Source organism: Amblyomma mixtum, chromosome 6, assembly GCF_055824585.1.
Source record: "Amblyomma mixtum isolate Tamu chromosome 6, ASM5582458v1, whole genome shotgun sequence".
Lineage (NCBI taxonomy): Eukaryota > Metazoa > Arthropoda > Arachnida > Ixodida > Ixodidae > Amblyomma > Amblyomma mixtum.
The window spans coordinates 107,094,918-107,110,984 of NC_143017.1; the positions used below are offsets into that span (position 1 = coordinate 107,094,918).

The 16,067-nt window shown below is 46.2% G+C and overlaps 1 protein-coding gene across 4 annotated transcripts in view; it reads left to right on the top strand.

Annotated features, from left to right (window-relative positions):
• The window catches only part of LOC149339953 (unhealthy ribosome biogenesis protein 2 homolog), a 51,895-nt gene extending 38,793 nt beyond the window's left edge, over positions 1 to 13,102 (top strand). For all 4 annotated transcript variants that reach the window (XM_089548676.1, XM_089548672.1, XM_089548674.1 and 1 more), the window contains 8 exons: positions 707 to 985; positions 1,171 to 1,461; positions 4,409 to 4,534; positions 7,529 to 7,636; positions 10,326 to 10,521; positions 11,294 to 11,393; positions 11,931 to 12,042; positions 12,912 to 13,102. In XM_089548676.1, coding sequence (XP_089404802.1) covers positions 707 to 985; positions 1,171 to 1,461; positions 4,409 to 4,534; positions 7,529 to 7,636; positions 10,326 to 10,521; positions 11,294 to 11,393; positions 11,931 to 12,042; positions 12,912 to 13,064 — 1,365 coding nt within the window. In that variant the 3' untranslated portion in view covers positions 13,065 to 13,102. The remainder of the gene's footprint in view (positions 1 to 706; positions 986 to 1,170; positions 1,462 to 4,408; positions 4,535 to 7,528; positions 7,637 to 10,325; positions 10,522 to 11,293; positions 11,394 to 11,930; positions 12,043 to 12,911) is intronic.
• The last annotated feature ends 2,965 nt before the right edge of the window (positions 13,103 to 16,067 follow it).

Consider the following 16,067-nt stretch of genomic DNA (forward strand, 5'->3'; position numbering starts at 1 on the left):
CACGAGTAAATACGGTAGTTTTCCTACACGGGCAGCCGTGTATTGCCTGTATATGGCTGTGTATGGTGTATTCTTCAAATTTCTTGTGTGCTCCAGGGGTCGATTGCACCAATTTATTCCCAGCTTCCTTCAGTGCTGTATGTTACACAAGGCCTCTGTTGATTCCTTCCTATGCATTGTTTTTTTTTTTTTTCTCCTCCACTTTGTAAGCATGGCATGTTTCTGGCTAATGCTGTATAATGCCCCGTTTTGACACTTGAATCAGGACCAGTTTCCAAACTGGTGAATTTCCATCAACTTGGCTTCAAGTTAAAATGGCATGTTTCCTTTATGATAGGCCACATGCCAAATGGCCGGTTTATTTTGTGTGATTGGACAACTAATTGAGGCATGCTGACTCGGCTCCTGAAAATGTGCAAAGCATCTGACATAGGTATTTCTCCTAAATTCTCTCATCTGTTGAGGCTCACGGAAGTAGACAGCCTTGCTAGTTGGTGCTCACGGCTGAGCAGATTCATTAGCAGTGTGCATCAGTTGTTGTAACTTATGTTTTAGGGGGACAGTAATGGGGTGGCATTGGATGGTGTCATGGTGTTTTCCTGTCGTAGCCATCACATTGAATGAGTGTGCCGTGGGGTGAGCATGTCATGCTGTAAACCTGTATGTGCGGAGGAGATTGAGAAACAGTTTCGCCTTCCTTCTGCAGGAGTTGTACAGGAAGCTTTATGACGACGTCAAGGGCTACATCCAGAAGATGGCACATGCACTCTCAGAAGGAGTCGCATCCTGGTTGCAGCGACTGCTCACTTGTGGGAAGCTCTCGGAAGAGTTGCGAAGACATGCCTACACCATTGCCCTCTTGCAAGCACAGTATGCGCTTTGTTCCAACAGGCTGGTCCCTGACGGGGAAGTCAGAGAGGACCGGTTTAGCAAAGACACCCTGGCTGCCCTCTCAATGGCCACGACAGAGCTGCAGCAGCCAGAGGTGAGCGTGATCTCTTTTTTGAGCGCTCTGTGCCTTGTGTTTCATTACACAAGCATCTCAACAGTTATCAGCTGTTTATTTGCTCAAGCTGTGTTGACTCTGCAATGGTCTCAGAAAAACAGGCTGTTATTGAGATGTTACATGGTGCCTTTTCGCCAAATCTCTTTCTGTCACCCATTCTGCAGGCAAGCGAAGTTGCTGACACACTGATTGAAGTGGTGGCCCGCATAGCCCACTGTAGGACCAGGTCCCCGGAGCTCCTCTCTGCGCCCTTTCCAGCTTTGGGAAAGGGCATCTACGCACAGCTTGCACTCAGGGCCAGTGCGCAGCTGCAGGAGGCACCCAGCAGCAGCACTGCTGTCGTGACGCTGGAGAACTGCATTGGGGACAAGCACTACAAGCTGATGGAAACATTCTTCCAGTCCTGCACGGCAGTGGAATTGAAGGACATCCTTGGAGATCTGGTTTCAGCGCTGGTATGAACTTGTGGTTTTTTTTATGGGTATGCACGCATTTGGGTCCTGTTGTGCAGTAGAAAATGAGCGCAGCGCTTGTACTGCAGCAGCCTGCAGTCAGCAAAGGGGCTGTAACTGAGCTAGTTGGCTTTGAATACGTAATAATAGCTTTTGTAACAGCTGAGAGGGCACGACTACACAGTTACAGAAACTAGTGATTCAGAATTGGTTAGCTCAGTTCCATCCGCTTGCTAACCTTTCTTTTATGTTTTTGCCATGTCAGCTGTTAAAAGAGCTGTTACAAAGGCCAAGAATTTTGTGTGGTGGAAAATATGAAATTCCGCGAAATGAAAACAGACTCTGCAATATTTTGTAAAAAGCCTCGTGCGGAGTAGCGGCCGTCACTTCTTGCCTTGCTGCTTCTTTTGTGCCGCATAGTCCCTGCTCTGAGCGGCTCTTTCACTGCCCTTTCATTTTTCCCAATGGCCCGCGCCGTTTTCTTTCCACACTTAAAGAACTATCTATCTCCAGTGAATCCCGCATAATTTGCCTCTGTGACCTAAGGTCCATTAGAAGTTAGCTTTTCCTCGCAGCTGGCGAGCCTGGTGGGTGAGCTTGCTGTAGGTCTCTCAAAGCCTGTGTTGTGCCTCTGGCGGTGCAGGCTGGGCATTTTATGTTTATTTCTTTTTACTGCCCAATCTAACAGATGTGCGCCTCTTAAAGAACAGTGAAAAAAAGCTTGCTTGATATCTGTAGCTCAGCTCCAAATATAACACGAGGAGCTTTTTGAAGCAGACAATTTAAAGAAAAAACTTGCGTTATTTTGGTTTGGTATAAATATGGTAATATGGTAAAAACAATGGGGACGCTTAAGTCATCTTGATGCGGGTGTCTCACACTTTTGCAGCCACTGGCCATTTTTCGCAATGTTAACATGATTGCTGTGGTCTTTCTGCTTGTAATAGAAAAGCAAGTTTTAACTCATCAGAAAGGTAAATGTAGGTATTTATGTTTGAACGGTATGTGTTGTTAATAGCAGTAATTGTTGGTACAGGTGCAGTGAGAAAAAAAAACATACATAAAGCAGCACTTTTGTTCAACTTGCCTGCTTGCTGGATACATTTGGGGAAAACTAGTGCACAAGAAGGAGGGCTGTTTCAGCAACATTTGAATGTTAACCTCAGAATGTTGAGAGCAGTTCCTGGTTCCAATGAAATAGTTATTTAGAATGGGCGCTCTAAAAAAGACCAGAAAATTGCAAAAATGGCAAATATTACGCATATTAGCCACTGAGTAGCTTCCCATCTAATTGATAAAACACAAGCTTAGTTGGCACATTTGTGAGACATGCATATTTCGTTAACTGTGTAAAATTTATTTGAGCTGTAGTTCTTTAGTTTTCAATGTTCAGAGTTTACCGTCATTGCGAAAATGCCACCCACGTAGGTCTGGTGGCATAGTACCGCAAAAACATTAGCTTTTCTTAGTGCGTTCCTCTATTTTGTGATGTCTGTAGTGCAGATTGTAGAAAGAAAACCAGCACAAAGGACGGAGACACAGAACAGGACCACAGGACGATGCTGGACTATCGACATGGACTATCGACGGACTCAGTTTAACCCAGAACACTATAAAACATCTGCACTGATATGCTACGGAGGGAACAGGACCTCCAGACCCCCAAGTGATTTGCTGAGCTTGAGATTGGGAGGGAAAATGCCTAACCACTCTCACACCACAGCTAATGCTTAAACATTTGCATTGCACACTCGTAACTGTCCTGCGAGTTTTTTTAACCTCCCATAAAGAACTCGAGCTTGACCTGGTCAGGTGCAGTAATCACGCGATTGGCCACCACCATCGACCATCACAAAATTGGCAGATGGTGCGGTGATACAGCGAACACCTTTCAAAGCAAACAATGCTAAACATTGGCCTCACGTGGCTGACCGCATGCTTTTGTTGATAATGGGCGAGCGGGCGGGTGGACAGGCAGACATACTACCTATATGAAATTTTGACTCACAAAAAAAAAAAAAACTGTCAGAACCTTTTTTCCTGCCTAATGAGCCCTCTCTCCAAATTGATGTCAGCTTTTCTGGACAAAAAAGTGGGTTCATTACGCAACTAACTACTACATTTTTATTGACATCGAATGAGAAAAGACTAATTTGTGGACAGAGTTTAATCAGCATCACTCGCAGTGCTCTGTCCAAATAACTTTGGATACGCATGCCTGACCTCTTTGAACTATGCAAGAAGTTAAAAAGAAGCAGCCTAAAATCCAGCAGCAGGCTGCAGTACAGCAGCATTCTTTGTGACGTGCTGTAATGCTTGACACAGAGCTAATTTGCACAAGTGCGTTTGCCGTTTGCTGAAAACGGGGACCAGGCCTGCATGGCATGTGTATGTGTAATCTCACCATAGCTGTCATCTGGATGATTTAGATGGTATCGGTAACAGCATTCGACACACTCTCAAATAATACATGCTTTGTACATCTTTTACAGGAGCATAATCACCTTTACAAATCTCTGCCACTGATAGTCACCATGTCCTCCAGGCCTGACCGACTTTTCACCTGTATTTCAGTTTCTAAACACATCAGTGTGCTTGTGTACGAAATGTGGAGAAACGGAGGGTATTTGTGTACAAGCATGGCCTTTTCCTCTCAAAGCTCATTTGAGGACAGTGCCGTATCTGTACCCAACTGGACAAAGATTGTACAACATGAGGCGCATAAGGCAGTCGTGCTTCACTGTTGTCTGCTTTTGTTTTTGTCCGCATTGTTACAAGCTTTGTGCTATCCTTAAGTCTGCCATGCAACGCCAGCCAGCCATGCTTCAAGCCTTTTTTACCCCCCCTCAAAGTTTACAGGTCCTACTCCTACTGAAAGCATGTGTCATAGTGTAAAAAATAAAAAGGACAACATAAGGAATGGGTTTCATGTCACTGCCTCTGCTTGCAGATGAAGGATGATGTGCAGTCGGTGTCCATGAAGGTGCACCTCCAGGTTCTTCAGCTTGTCTGTGCGTGTGTGGACAGCCAGAGGCAAGGTGGAAGTTCCAGGGACATCATGCTAATAATACACAGGGTGGGTGTGGCTCACTTTAGAGCAACTACAGTGGAACCTCGATTATACGACGTTCAGGGTACCGCACGAAACCGTCGTATAATCCGGGTGTCGTATAATCGAAAATCAAAGAATGCGGCCAGTGGCGCTCGGCCTTGCGCCGAAAACTGTTGACCGGCTTCAAGCCCGCGGCAAGTACGCCAATCAGATTAAAAAAAGACAAAACCCAGCATTTGTTTGAAACAGATTTGCAAAAAAATCTTTATTACCGTTTAAAAAAAATCGGTATTTTTTTTTTTTTTTTGCACCTTTGCCCAACCTCGGTGCATCAACTTTCTTTCAAGGGCTGCCACGTCCGGCAGTAGGTCGCCAACATCGTCGCGCGCGCAAGCAAAGCGCCGGATGTTGTCGACGCTCTGCAACACGTCCGCGTAACTAGGAAAGGGAGCGCAAACCTCTGCATCGTTGTCCACTTCCTCTTCGTCGGGTGGGGCACAAATATCCATTACTTCCATTACAAAAAGCGCCGTGGTCGCCGCTGTCCTCACTTGGGCGAGCGCGCTTATCTGTTTTTTCATCAGCGTCGGCTCCCGCGGACGCATCTGTTGCTGCGACCTACGCGCGTCTTATCTTTTCTCTTTATCTTTCCTCTGATCTTTTAACTCTCCTCGGCAGCGGTGGTGGCTTGGCTCACGCCAGTAGGCGGGCCCGTGCGCTTTCCTTTTCATCCTTCTCTCAGTCGCAACAACAGGCAGGCCGCGCCTCCTTGGGACTCCGACTGCGCAGGCTCGACGAAAAAGAGAGCAAGTGCACTTGGCAGCCTCGGCAACGCTCTCTTCCGCGCAAAAACGGGGGTGCTTAGATTCGCATGCAAAGTGTTTTTTTTTTTTTTTTTCAGAAAATAGGGGGGGTGCTTAGAATCGCGAAAATACGGCACATCCCGGCCTGCGTTTGCTGACGACCTTTTTTGACGGACGGTACGAGCCAGCCGTCGTACGAAGCGGGGTCCTTCTAAAATTTGCGTCGTATAACCGAGGTTTTTAATGCATTGTCTCTATGGGGGTTTTGCCGGGACCGCACAAATTCGTCGTAAAATGCGGGTCGTCGCATGACCGGGGGACGTATAATCGAGGTCCCACTGTACCAGCAAACGCTTACTTATAGCAAAAGGCATTTGCTACTCTTGTGTGGGAAACGAGGGGCTTGTTAACTGTTTGCAGCAAGGAATTCTGTACCAGTTCTTGAAGTCGGGAAATGTACTGAAATTTTAGTGTTTTTTTTTTTTTGTGGCAGTGAACTAATTTTTGTTAACTTTTTGTGCTGTAAAATAACTGGAAGTTAATTGTAAGAAGTTGTGGAATTAACAAAAAGAAGCAGGAGGTAATAGAGCAGATCATTGTTGAGGATGTACCAAAACCCTTTGCGAGTCAGTGTTCTAACTTTTGCCATCCTCTCTGGTACTTATGTGAGTGTATATGAGACTTACGTGTACCTTACTGCTGACAATTTAATCACCACCACCACCACTTTGATTATGGGGGGAAATGTGGAGTGTACATTTTGGCCAGCATATGCCTTGTGGAATGCAGCTGTAGCAAGACAGTTGTGTGTCATTTACTTTGCTCAAAATGGAGAAGCAGATATTTGATATCTTCTCCATGACTTAATGATGTCTTAAGTTCTCCCTCCACTAGGACACCTAAATTTGTACAATTGTCAATGGTGTGACATTAGTAATTCTGCTGAATGTCAGTGATGTCCAAGTTTAGTCCTTAAGTAGTCGGAACATCACAAAGGTGCAGGGGCCCATGTACAGCCGACGACCAATTTTTCGGACTCTCTAGGGACCGCGAAAACGATCGAAAAATCGGGCAGTCCGGAAAATCAAATTTCACCGAAAAAATCACGAACTTATTACCAATATGCGGGAGGAAGCGACCAGTTGTATTGCACACATTCTAAAGCTGCTCATGACTATTTCGCCGCACGACGTGCACGGACAACGGGCGGCGACCGCTTTCACGAGCTCGGCCTGGCTGTGCTGCCCTCGGCATGTCGCCGATGAACGCACGGTTTGGGACAAAGTCTAAACGGGAAAGCGAACACGCCGCTGCGGGAACTGCGCTGCGCCTGCAGTATGATGGTCCCGGAACGAGAACGCGAAGATGGCAAAACAATAAGAACCTACAAACAGCCGAAGCAAGCGCTCCGTCGGCGTTGGCCTTCGCCATTAGGCCTTGCGACGAGAGCCAAAATCTTCATCGCATCCGGCGATATGCACTCTGCGTGGGCTTGCGTATAATGAGAGACGTCTTACCTGACGTTAAAACGCCATTTGTTGACGGTTTTACGAAAGAAGAGTCAGGATTGAGGTGTGTTTTGCCGCGGGTACGCTGATCTTGCTCTTGAAATGCACCACCGTTTCCTCCCGTGCTCACCGTAGCCGTGAGGCCGTACGCCTCCCACGCGCTTCGCTGCGACCTCTTTCCGTATTCGGGACGAAAAAATCGGCACAGGTGAGTTTCGTGAACTCACTCTACTGTTCAAATTCGTGCGGCGGAAGTACGAATTCGAAACCACGCGGCAGCGATGTGCCGACTCGCGCAGAATTTCAGCATCGCAAGTTAAGAGGCTCCCTTTAAGCTTGAATTTCGTTTTGTTTGATGAAGTTTTTCGATCTCTCCTGCAGTTTGAATTAATGAGGTTCCACTGTACACATTATTATGGCGGCTTGAGTGTTGGCGGCGAGCGCGAACATGGTCCGAAAAATGGAGCGGTCAGTTGCGATGTGTCCAAAATTTCAGGCGCTCTTATACATTGGCTCTATGGGTCATGTCCCGGTGCCGTGAAAAAGTCCGAATAATCAAGCATGTCCGAAAAATCAGGCGTCCGAATTTTCAGTCGTTAACTGTAGTCACAGGTGCGACCACTCAAATGACAATTGGGTATACTGTGGCTGACATCAAGGGTGTTGAAAAGGATTCTCAGATTTCTCCTGTTCTTATTTTATTTCAGATTATCGAGCATTTTGCTGTCATCCTGAGTGTTTATGATGTCACCAACCACCCTGAGCTTGTTGTATATGTTCTCAAGTTCTTTTCAACACTTCTGACCATGAGGCGGGTAAGGAAACTGAATAATTCAGCAACAGCCACAGTACACAAGTGAGAGATCAGTGCCGTCAACTTGCTTGCCAATGCAGTTAGCATTTTTTTATACTTGTGATTGACGGACGCAGCATGTACACTTTTGCATGTTCGCCGATTGGAATGGTTCAAAGATTGAGTAAGATTTAGTTTGTACATTACTAGGAGTGAATAGAAACTTATTGTTTCTCTTTTGCTGATATGGCATCAAATCACGTGTTTAGGTCCTTCTATGTCATGCGCTAAAACAATATTGTGTCCAGTCGAGCCTTATGCTGTTTACTTCGGTCTGTCTGTCAGATCCGTACATCAGTGTTTATTGTTATGAGGTCTGACTGTGTACACTTTCATCAGAACTGTTTTTACATAGGATCGCAACACTTAAAATGCATGTTGCTATTGATGACTATTATTTTGGTGCTGTTTTGATGGAAAGAATTTATAGTTTAGTTGATTTCTGTTGAGTGGGGGCCATTTGGTTATCGAATATTTCTTCATGACAGCACTTTGCATGCACTCAATTTAAAGTAGAATCTCAATGATAGAAATCTCAATGAGTTACAAAAAATATTCAAATCATCTGAAGCTACTAACCAAATCCACATACACCACTCACTATTCACGGTGTGTACTGCATGTTTGTATTGTTTGCAGGGACGTGGGAGAGTGTTCAGAGCGCACAAAATGTTTCACATTGTACAAAATTTTTTCTGGCCAGGCAGTTTTACAAATTTGTATCATCCTGAAAGTCATGTTAACTATGATCATCAAGATTTTACTGTTTATTGCACAAATTATAATACGTACTGATGGGGCAGTACAGGCCACCAATGCCAGCATTACGACATCACCCCTGTAAGAGCGGTTGCATTCTTGCTGCTCCAATCTTGTAAGCTTTCTCTATTGTTGTGTTGGTTATGACCTACAATGCACAGTCCGTAGTCGGACCTCACTTCACATGGCAGTTTACACCAACTGATACTGATGTCTGATAAAGAGAAAAAAAAAAAGAGGAAGAGGGAAGGCAGGGACATTACCGTATTTACCCAATTCCAACGCGCACCTTTTTTCGGGGAAAATAGGTCTCAAAATCGCATGCGCGTTGGATTCGAGTGCAAACCGAAACTGCCCCATAGCTGCCCATCGTCATCACCATTATACGATGTGGGAGCTCACTAACTGCCGGCAAACATGGGAGCACGTTTGCTCGTCGTTTTCTGCGTCGCAGGAGCCGTTTTCAATCGGTGTGGCGCTTGTCATTGGTCGCGTGCTCAGCGACCACGGACCACGTTCACGGCGACGGTATCCCGTGCACTGCCGCGGGCGGACGCCTCATCACTGCCTTTGCACGATCGAGATACGCGCCTCGAAGAATATGTTGATAAAACAACGGTTGTCGGAAACGCGTCATTTCGGCGGTAAAGTTCCAAAAACGATGAGAGTCCTTTCTGTTTTGCGGCTGATTCTCTGACAGAGATTACATCGTCCGCAGGAACTTGCGTGAAAGAAAATCTCGTTTCTCAGTCGCATCGATAGCGGAGAAAGGAGAAAAACCCAGGCAGAAGCGTTGGTTCACGCCTCGGTGGCGGCAGAACGAAGAAAGAGCGTCTGCGTCCGACCGTGCGGTGGAATGCTCGTAGCCAATGGAAGGGCTCCGATCGTACCACGTGATTTGAAGGGCGGGAACGATCTTTTTTTTTTCGTATTTTTATCAAGAATGCGCCGCTGCCGAAGTGGCTTCTGGTGGAAGAGGGTTAGGCCTACTTCCCGCGAAAATTCAAGAACGGGCGACGCCGTCGAGCGAAATGCCGCGTTCCCGAAATTCGGTCAAATTCGCACTTTCGCGAGCCACCGCGAGAGCTTTAATTGCATTTTTACTAACTTCCCATTGGTTATCGGCTTTGATTTTTTTATACATAAAAGAAGAGGCTTGGGGGAATACAAAACGTAAGAAAATACAAAATCGACTTTATCGAAAAAAATCGCGGTTTTTTCACCCGCATCTCTCCTTAAAATATAAAACGGTTGCAAATTATTTTCATTCGTGGAAGCCACATGCACGTTAGAAAAGGGGCTTGTAGTTTTTTTTTTTCATTACCAATATTGGGCGCGCGTTAGAATCGGGGCTTGAATTTTTTTTTTTTTTTTTGGTGCCGTAAATTGGGTGCGCGTTGGAATCGGGGGCGCGTTGGAATTGGGTAAATACGGTAACCAAAAGGGTGTTCTGGTTGGCTACCATGCACTGGGGAAGAGAGATGGGAATGAAAAAAAAAAAGAGAAGGGGCGAGAGGCGCATGCAACAAAACGAGCAGGAAGAATGCAATACAACAGAACAGCACAGGACAATTCTGGACTTCAGTGGTGATGATTATATTCCCCTTCACAGTGCAGCAATTTGCTAAGCTTTGTTGCCTTTTATTTCCAATGGTTGCTCCCTTCTGTTCTTCAGTGCTTGGTGCCATCATAGTGCTTTTTAAAGCTATGATCTCTGGTGCATATATTGTAGGCCACGTTGAGTGTGACAGCACAGTTTTACTATGGCCCTGCCAATATGTGTACCGCAGGGTGCTCCAGAGGCAGTACAGGACAATTAGAAAATCAGCAGCAGGTTGGTGGAGCTGCATTTCTGATCACTTTCTCGCATCGGTCGTTTCGCTCTGTTCCAGGTTGTTCTTTCACATCGAGGTGGTGCGGTCATCCTGCAGTCACTGAGCAGCCTCAACCTGCTGTCTCTGTGGAGCCGCAGTCTCGAGCACTTCTGCCAGGCAGTCACAGCTGCATGCAGGCTGCTCAGCATATTCCTCAACAAGAGGATTGTCATGGTTGTCGGGTGCACAGTAGCCTACCAGACCTGCGTCTCTCATATCCTTTACTTCTTATTTTGCCCTGTCTTGTGGTGCCCGGCAGTGCGCGTGTTTTCGAAATTAATTTGCTTCAGATGCGCTGTTTCTGTCTCAGGCAAAACTTAACGTCTCTATACACTGATGGAAAACTGTACTGCAGTAAGCAGCGGTGTGTAAACAAAAATCTATTTAATTACTGAACCAGATTACTCAGCGGAAAAGGGCTTATGATATTTACTGTGAGAGTTAAAGTTTTCTTGTAGCTTAGGACATGCATAAAAACTTGCAGAATGTACTCTAGGAAGCTCTTTGCTGGTAACTATCTTTTAGTGATGTTTTGAAGCACTTTGCTGGTAACAATCTTTTAGTGATGTTTCGACTCTTTCTCTGCGGCATTTATTTCTTCTTTATTCTCATATCACTAGTGCTAGCATGGGCAAAACAATGTGGAATGTTGAAAGGGCATAATGGCAGTGAAAATTCTAAAAGCCTACAATGGCCTAAAGAACTAAAGAACTTGAAATTGTTATGCTTCAGTGTTTTTAGTTGCATCCTGTCCATGCTAGTGAAGGCAAGACTGGGCAAGTTCAGGCTAGTGTAGCCTTAGCATATCCTTTATTCTCAAAGTAGTGTCTAGTACATCTCTACCAGTTCAGTTCAGAATAACTGTTGTTTCAACCGTCCCCCCTACCTACCCTCTCTGGCTAATCTAAGCATGACATATGTGTTGTAGCCCTCTGTTACATCTTCGGCAGAGTTGCTGCATTTGCCTTGACTGTCTTGATCTCCAAATCTTCTCAGGAGCATCATCAGAGTCGGTGGATCTGAACAGCTGAAAACTGAACCAGTTGTGGCTTATCAGGTGCACATGTGTGCACTTGCCTTGGAAAGGTGGGCATGTTGGCTTTACTTATATAATATTTTCTCTTTTTTTTTTTACCATATTTGTTAGCTGTAGAGGGCCCTTCACTGTGCTATATTGGGTAGAGTTCAGAGTGTGATAACTGAGTGACGTGTGGATTGCACTTATCTAGGCTGTTGCATGTATCATAGCCCCTGGCTGTTGCATGTATCACAGCCCCTGGCTGTTGCATGTATCATAGCCCCTACCGTCTGTTGCATAGTGCAGACCTTCAAAAACTTGGTAGTATAACATGGGAGGATGTGGCCAGTGATAACTGCCACACCATCTCCTGACAGTCGTCTGCTCCATGAACGTTGTAGGATTAAAGAATTAAAATAAATTCTTTAATCCTGCAATGTTCATGGAACCTTGATGCATGTAGTTGAGGTAAAAGCTGTTTCAGCTGTTTAACTCGTTTATTGTCATGCTGTAAGTTAATGTTTGAAGGCGGGCATCTTCAATGAAATGTTGCTGGACACTGTTCTGTTCGTTTTCTGACTTGTGGCGCATACTCTATTTTACAGACTGACTGGTGAGATAGCCTCACACAAGAAAGAATTTTCCAAAGTGGGAGGATTCCTCATAGCAGACTATATCGAGGAGTCAATCAACACAGTACTGCATCCACCCGTAAAGGTTAGTGTGTAATGGTTACAATTAGCATTTTGCAGGACTACCCGTCATGGTAGCTTAATGGCTGTTGTGTTCTACTGCTGAGTACAACGATGAAGATCGAATCCTGGCTACCATGACCGCATTTCAATGAAGGCAAAATGCAGAGTTGACTTTGTGGTGTACGACGTTGATGGTGCATGTTGAAAACCTAGGTGGCCAAAGTTAATCCGGAGCCCTCCACTATGGCACCTCTCATTGCAACTGTGTTGCTGTGTGATGTTAAACTCATGTGCTATACCATTTGGCGGGACTGCCAGTCTACTAATGCTTTAGCTCCACCGAGGCTTGCATCAATGATTTTAACATACTGCAGTATCTGCGCAAGTTGAGGTGCTTTGCTGCCCTTTTCGCAAATTTTAGCGATACCATTGCTGAATGCGTACGTGCGGTTGCAGTTCTGCAATCCTGATTACCGCGCATTTCAGTTTTAGCATATGTCAGGCATTTGGTCTACTGTTCTGTTTGTGTACAGAATGTGCAGAAAATCTGAATATAGCTCTGGAGGTCGTCATGGGGTTTATACTGAATGGCTTATACTTATGTAGAATGAACTTTACACTAAATGGTGACTGGAGAAATATTTTTCATGATAAATTAAAATTAAAATAAAATATAAAAGCCTGCCTAATGCAGTTTTTATATCAAGCATTACAATCACAGCTTAAGTCTAAGGCTCCTGATTTACACTACCTACAAATTGTGAGAAATGCAGCTTTTAACAAATCTACTGGATGGCTACATTTGTTGATTCATTATATGTTTTCTTACTGTTGCCTTACCATTACTTACTGTTGTTACTGTTAATATTTTGTTTGGGATTTATTTCACAGAAAACGCTGCAGTTTTTAGTCTACAAACTGTTTGAGCTTGCTGATGAGCACAGAAGAGCCATGGTGCATGTGACCCTGCCCAAGGAGGGAACAGAAGTGTTCAAGACACTCTTCGCCGACTCCAGGAGGCTGCGCTTCAGAGGAAAAGTTTAGGGTAGCGCTAGTAAAAATATTAAAACATTTTTCATCGACCTTGTGATCTTTATTGCATTTTGCAGCTTATTTTGCCTGCCCCCTGTTTTGTGTTTGACTCAAAAATGAAATGTCACACTGCATGTACATGCACATATTTATAAAACACCAGCATTATGCACATGCTTTTCAAGATCAGTGCAATCTCTTTAATAGCCAGGTCTGCGCTATGTCAAAATATGTGTCACATCCTCAACATACATTGCCATACCCTCATTCGGAAGTTGAATGCAACAGGGCAAGGCACGCTTTGTGCTCTTCCGGCGGTCGCTGTTGATGTAAGTACGTCCTCGGGAGCTGACGGAAGGCCGGCCGCATGGACGGTGTGGCCTTGCGATTCTCAAACCACATCTCGCAGAGTCTTCAAGGCTGAAGTACCTGCACATTCGCATTTTCGCAGCGCCGTCTCAGCTGTTAAACACCGCAGCCCACTCGAAGTGAGCCAGCCAGTCCGAGGATGCCAAGTACTAATCACCATGAAATGGCTTAGGGGGCCAAGGGTCTGAAAGGACAGTCATGGTCAGGGCGGCCGGTGCCATTGCCATGAGGAGTGGAAGCCAGGGGTGCTCCATCAAGAGGGAAGACCTCAGGGGACAAGCGTCGAGGTCATCTGCAGGAGAAGACCATTGACCACACCTCCACCAGTGTCAAGACCCAAGGAGCTGAGCAGGCAGGTGTAGGGGAGAACCCAAGAATGAGATATGTTTTAATTACAGAGCCAGGTCTTGCCCGAGCGCTTCTCATGTGCCAGTGGGCGCTTCGTCGTCTTCTGGCTCCTTTGCCAGACGTGAGCCTTCTGCAGGAACCTCGCGTTGCATCAACAATTCCTGATTACACTACACACAGTGCAACTCAGATGAACGATCATACACATCTAGTAGTGTCCCTGGTTAAAGAGGAAAAAAAACTACGGTTACTTTTACACAAACTGTTGACGACCAAGCCGTTCCTCACGTTTTACTTGACATACAAAACCTCTTCGTATCCTGAATATTTATAGGAGGTATTCACATGACGTCATCCGCAAGGGGCGCTAGCGGCCGGCGCGGCATTCGCCATGTTGGTGGTCACGCGCGCATCCGCCGCAGCGTTTAAATAGCTTTTGATGTGTGAAATATGAGGTATCGAGGCCCACCTTGTGCACGGCTTAAGTTTGTTGGCAGGCCAAGGAATTAAAGCATACAAACCTATGAGAGGGTGCAATTACTTGACCAGCGGGTGAGTCCAAGAGCCGTGCGAGGGTGCCGATGGCTGAGTGCCGTTTTTGGAGAGGTATTTCGAAGGGTCTGTTCGCTTAGCTGTAGCTTAACTTGTTACTTCTGTCTGCTGAAAGTGACGTGTTACTACTGAATCTAGCGGAATGGCTGCACACTGTGTTGCTGCAAAACGGCCAGACGTCTTCTGCATTCGAAGCAGCGCTACGTAGCTACAATCCAAAGTGCAAAACATTCTCGCTAAGTCTGTTCGTGCTGCGAGCGCACAACAATATTTGTTTGACCGTTCTGTCGCGTAAATAAGGAAGCTATGACGCTTTGCCTTCCTGCTGAAACACCGCCTGAAAAGCTTCAGCAGTTCGCGGACTACAGCCGCTGGAAATTTGAGTTTCTGCGGCGCCAGTTTCAGAGTTTCGGCAAGTAATCGTGCTGTTTATCCACGATGTGCCCGGCATGGCTAGCTGACAGTTATCAACTGATATTAAAAGCTGCAAGTCGGGTACATTCTTGCGCGCGTGCAGTGCAGCCAGCCAGTTTCGCTGCCGAGTTGAGATATCGCGGCACAGAAGAATTCTGCTGCAAACTTCATGCACAATAAGCGTTCCACAAATATAAGTGGTCGTTGACGCATTTAACAACGTGTAAATATGTTACGTATCGCTAACAGTTCAGGCCGGGTACCTGAAGGCGTACCGTGACACTGCGCGAGCTGGCGTGAAACGACCGCGCCATGTTTGCCGCGACGATGCTCGCGCCGTCTGGTAGAGCGGCCTCAGTGATACCTCCTATACTTGACTTTTGGAGAGACAAGTACATTTTGACAAGCTTTTTAGTGCGGCTAGGACAAAGGGGGTACACACAGTGGTAGCGGGTGATTCTAACGTTCCGTACCAGACGTGGGGGTATTCAGTCCCATTGGATAAGGGACTGAAGCTTGACACCCTACTCCTGCAACATGGAATTACAGTTCTTAGGACTGCAACCCTACTCTTCTTGCCAGTAGTGTTAGTAGGGACACATGCCTTGGTCCCCTAGCTACCTCTTGGATGAATCTTGGCGAGCAGCATGCCATCGATCACTATTGTATCTAACACTCGACACTTTCACGGGGAAGCCCTTTTGGTGCGGCTGACTTCCGCGCTCTAATCCCCGCCAACTCCTCAAATGAGTTGCTGCAGGAGTGGGTGCAGGCTTTCCAGACGTGATTAGACCAGCATACCAAAAGAATCGCTACGACTCCTGACGTCGCGCTTCCCACCTGCTGCATTTGTGGGAAGCACGCCGAGCATATGTTCGCAGGTGGCGTCGACAGCGCCATGATCGCAAACTAAAAGAAAAAAAAAATTCACAGATAACACTGCATACCTCCAAGTATATACCAATAAACTAGTGACAACTGGCATACGTACGTAACGAGCTTCGCGGCATGCGGCCTTCGCCAACCACCGCAGCCGGGCCTTCGCCCGGCTGAGGTGGTTGCATTTCGGTGCAGGCAAAATGCTAGAGGCTCGTGTGCTGTGCGATGTCAGTGTAGGGTGGTCGAAAATTTCCGGAGCCCTTCACTACGGCGTCCCTCATAGCCGGAGCCGCTTTTGGACGTTAAATCCCATAAACTAAACCACACCATTTCCTGCGACACCAGCCAAATGCCAGCCAGCTGTAACCCTGACAGCTACCGCATAATCTTCCGCTAACGTTTTTCATGGGAAACGTAGTATCCGAATACATTGTAAAGAGAAGCAGCGGGAGG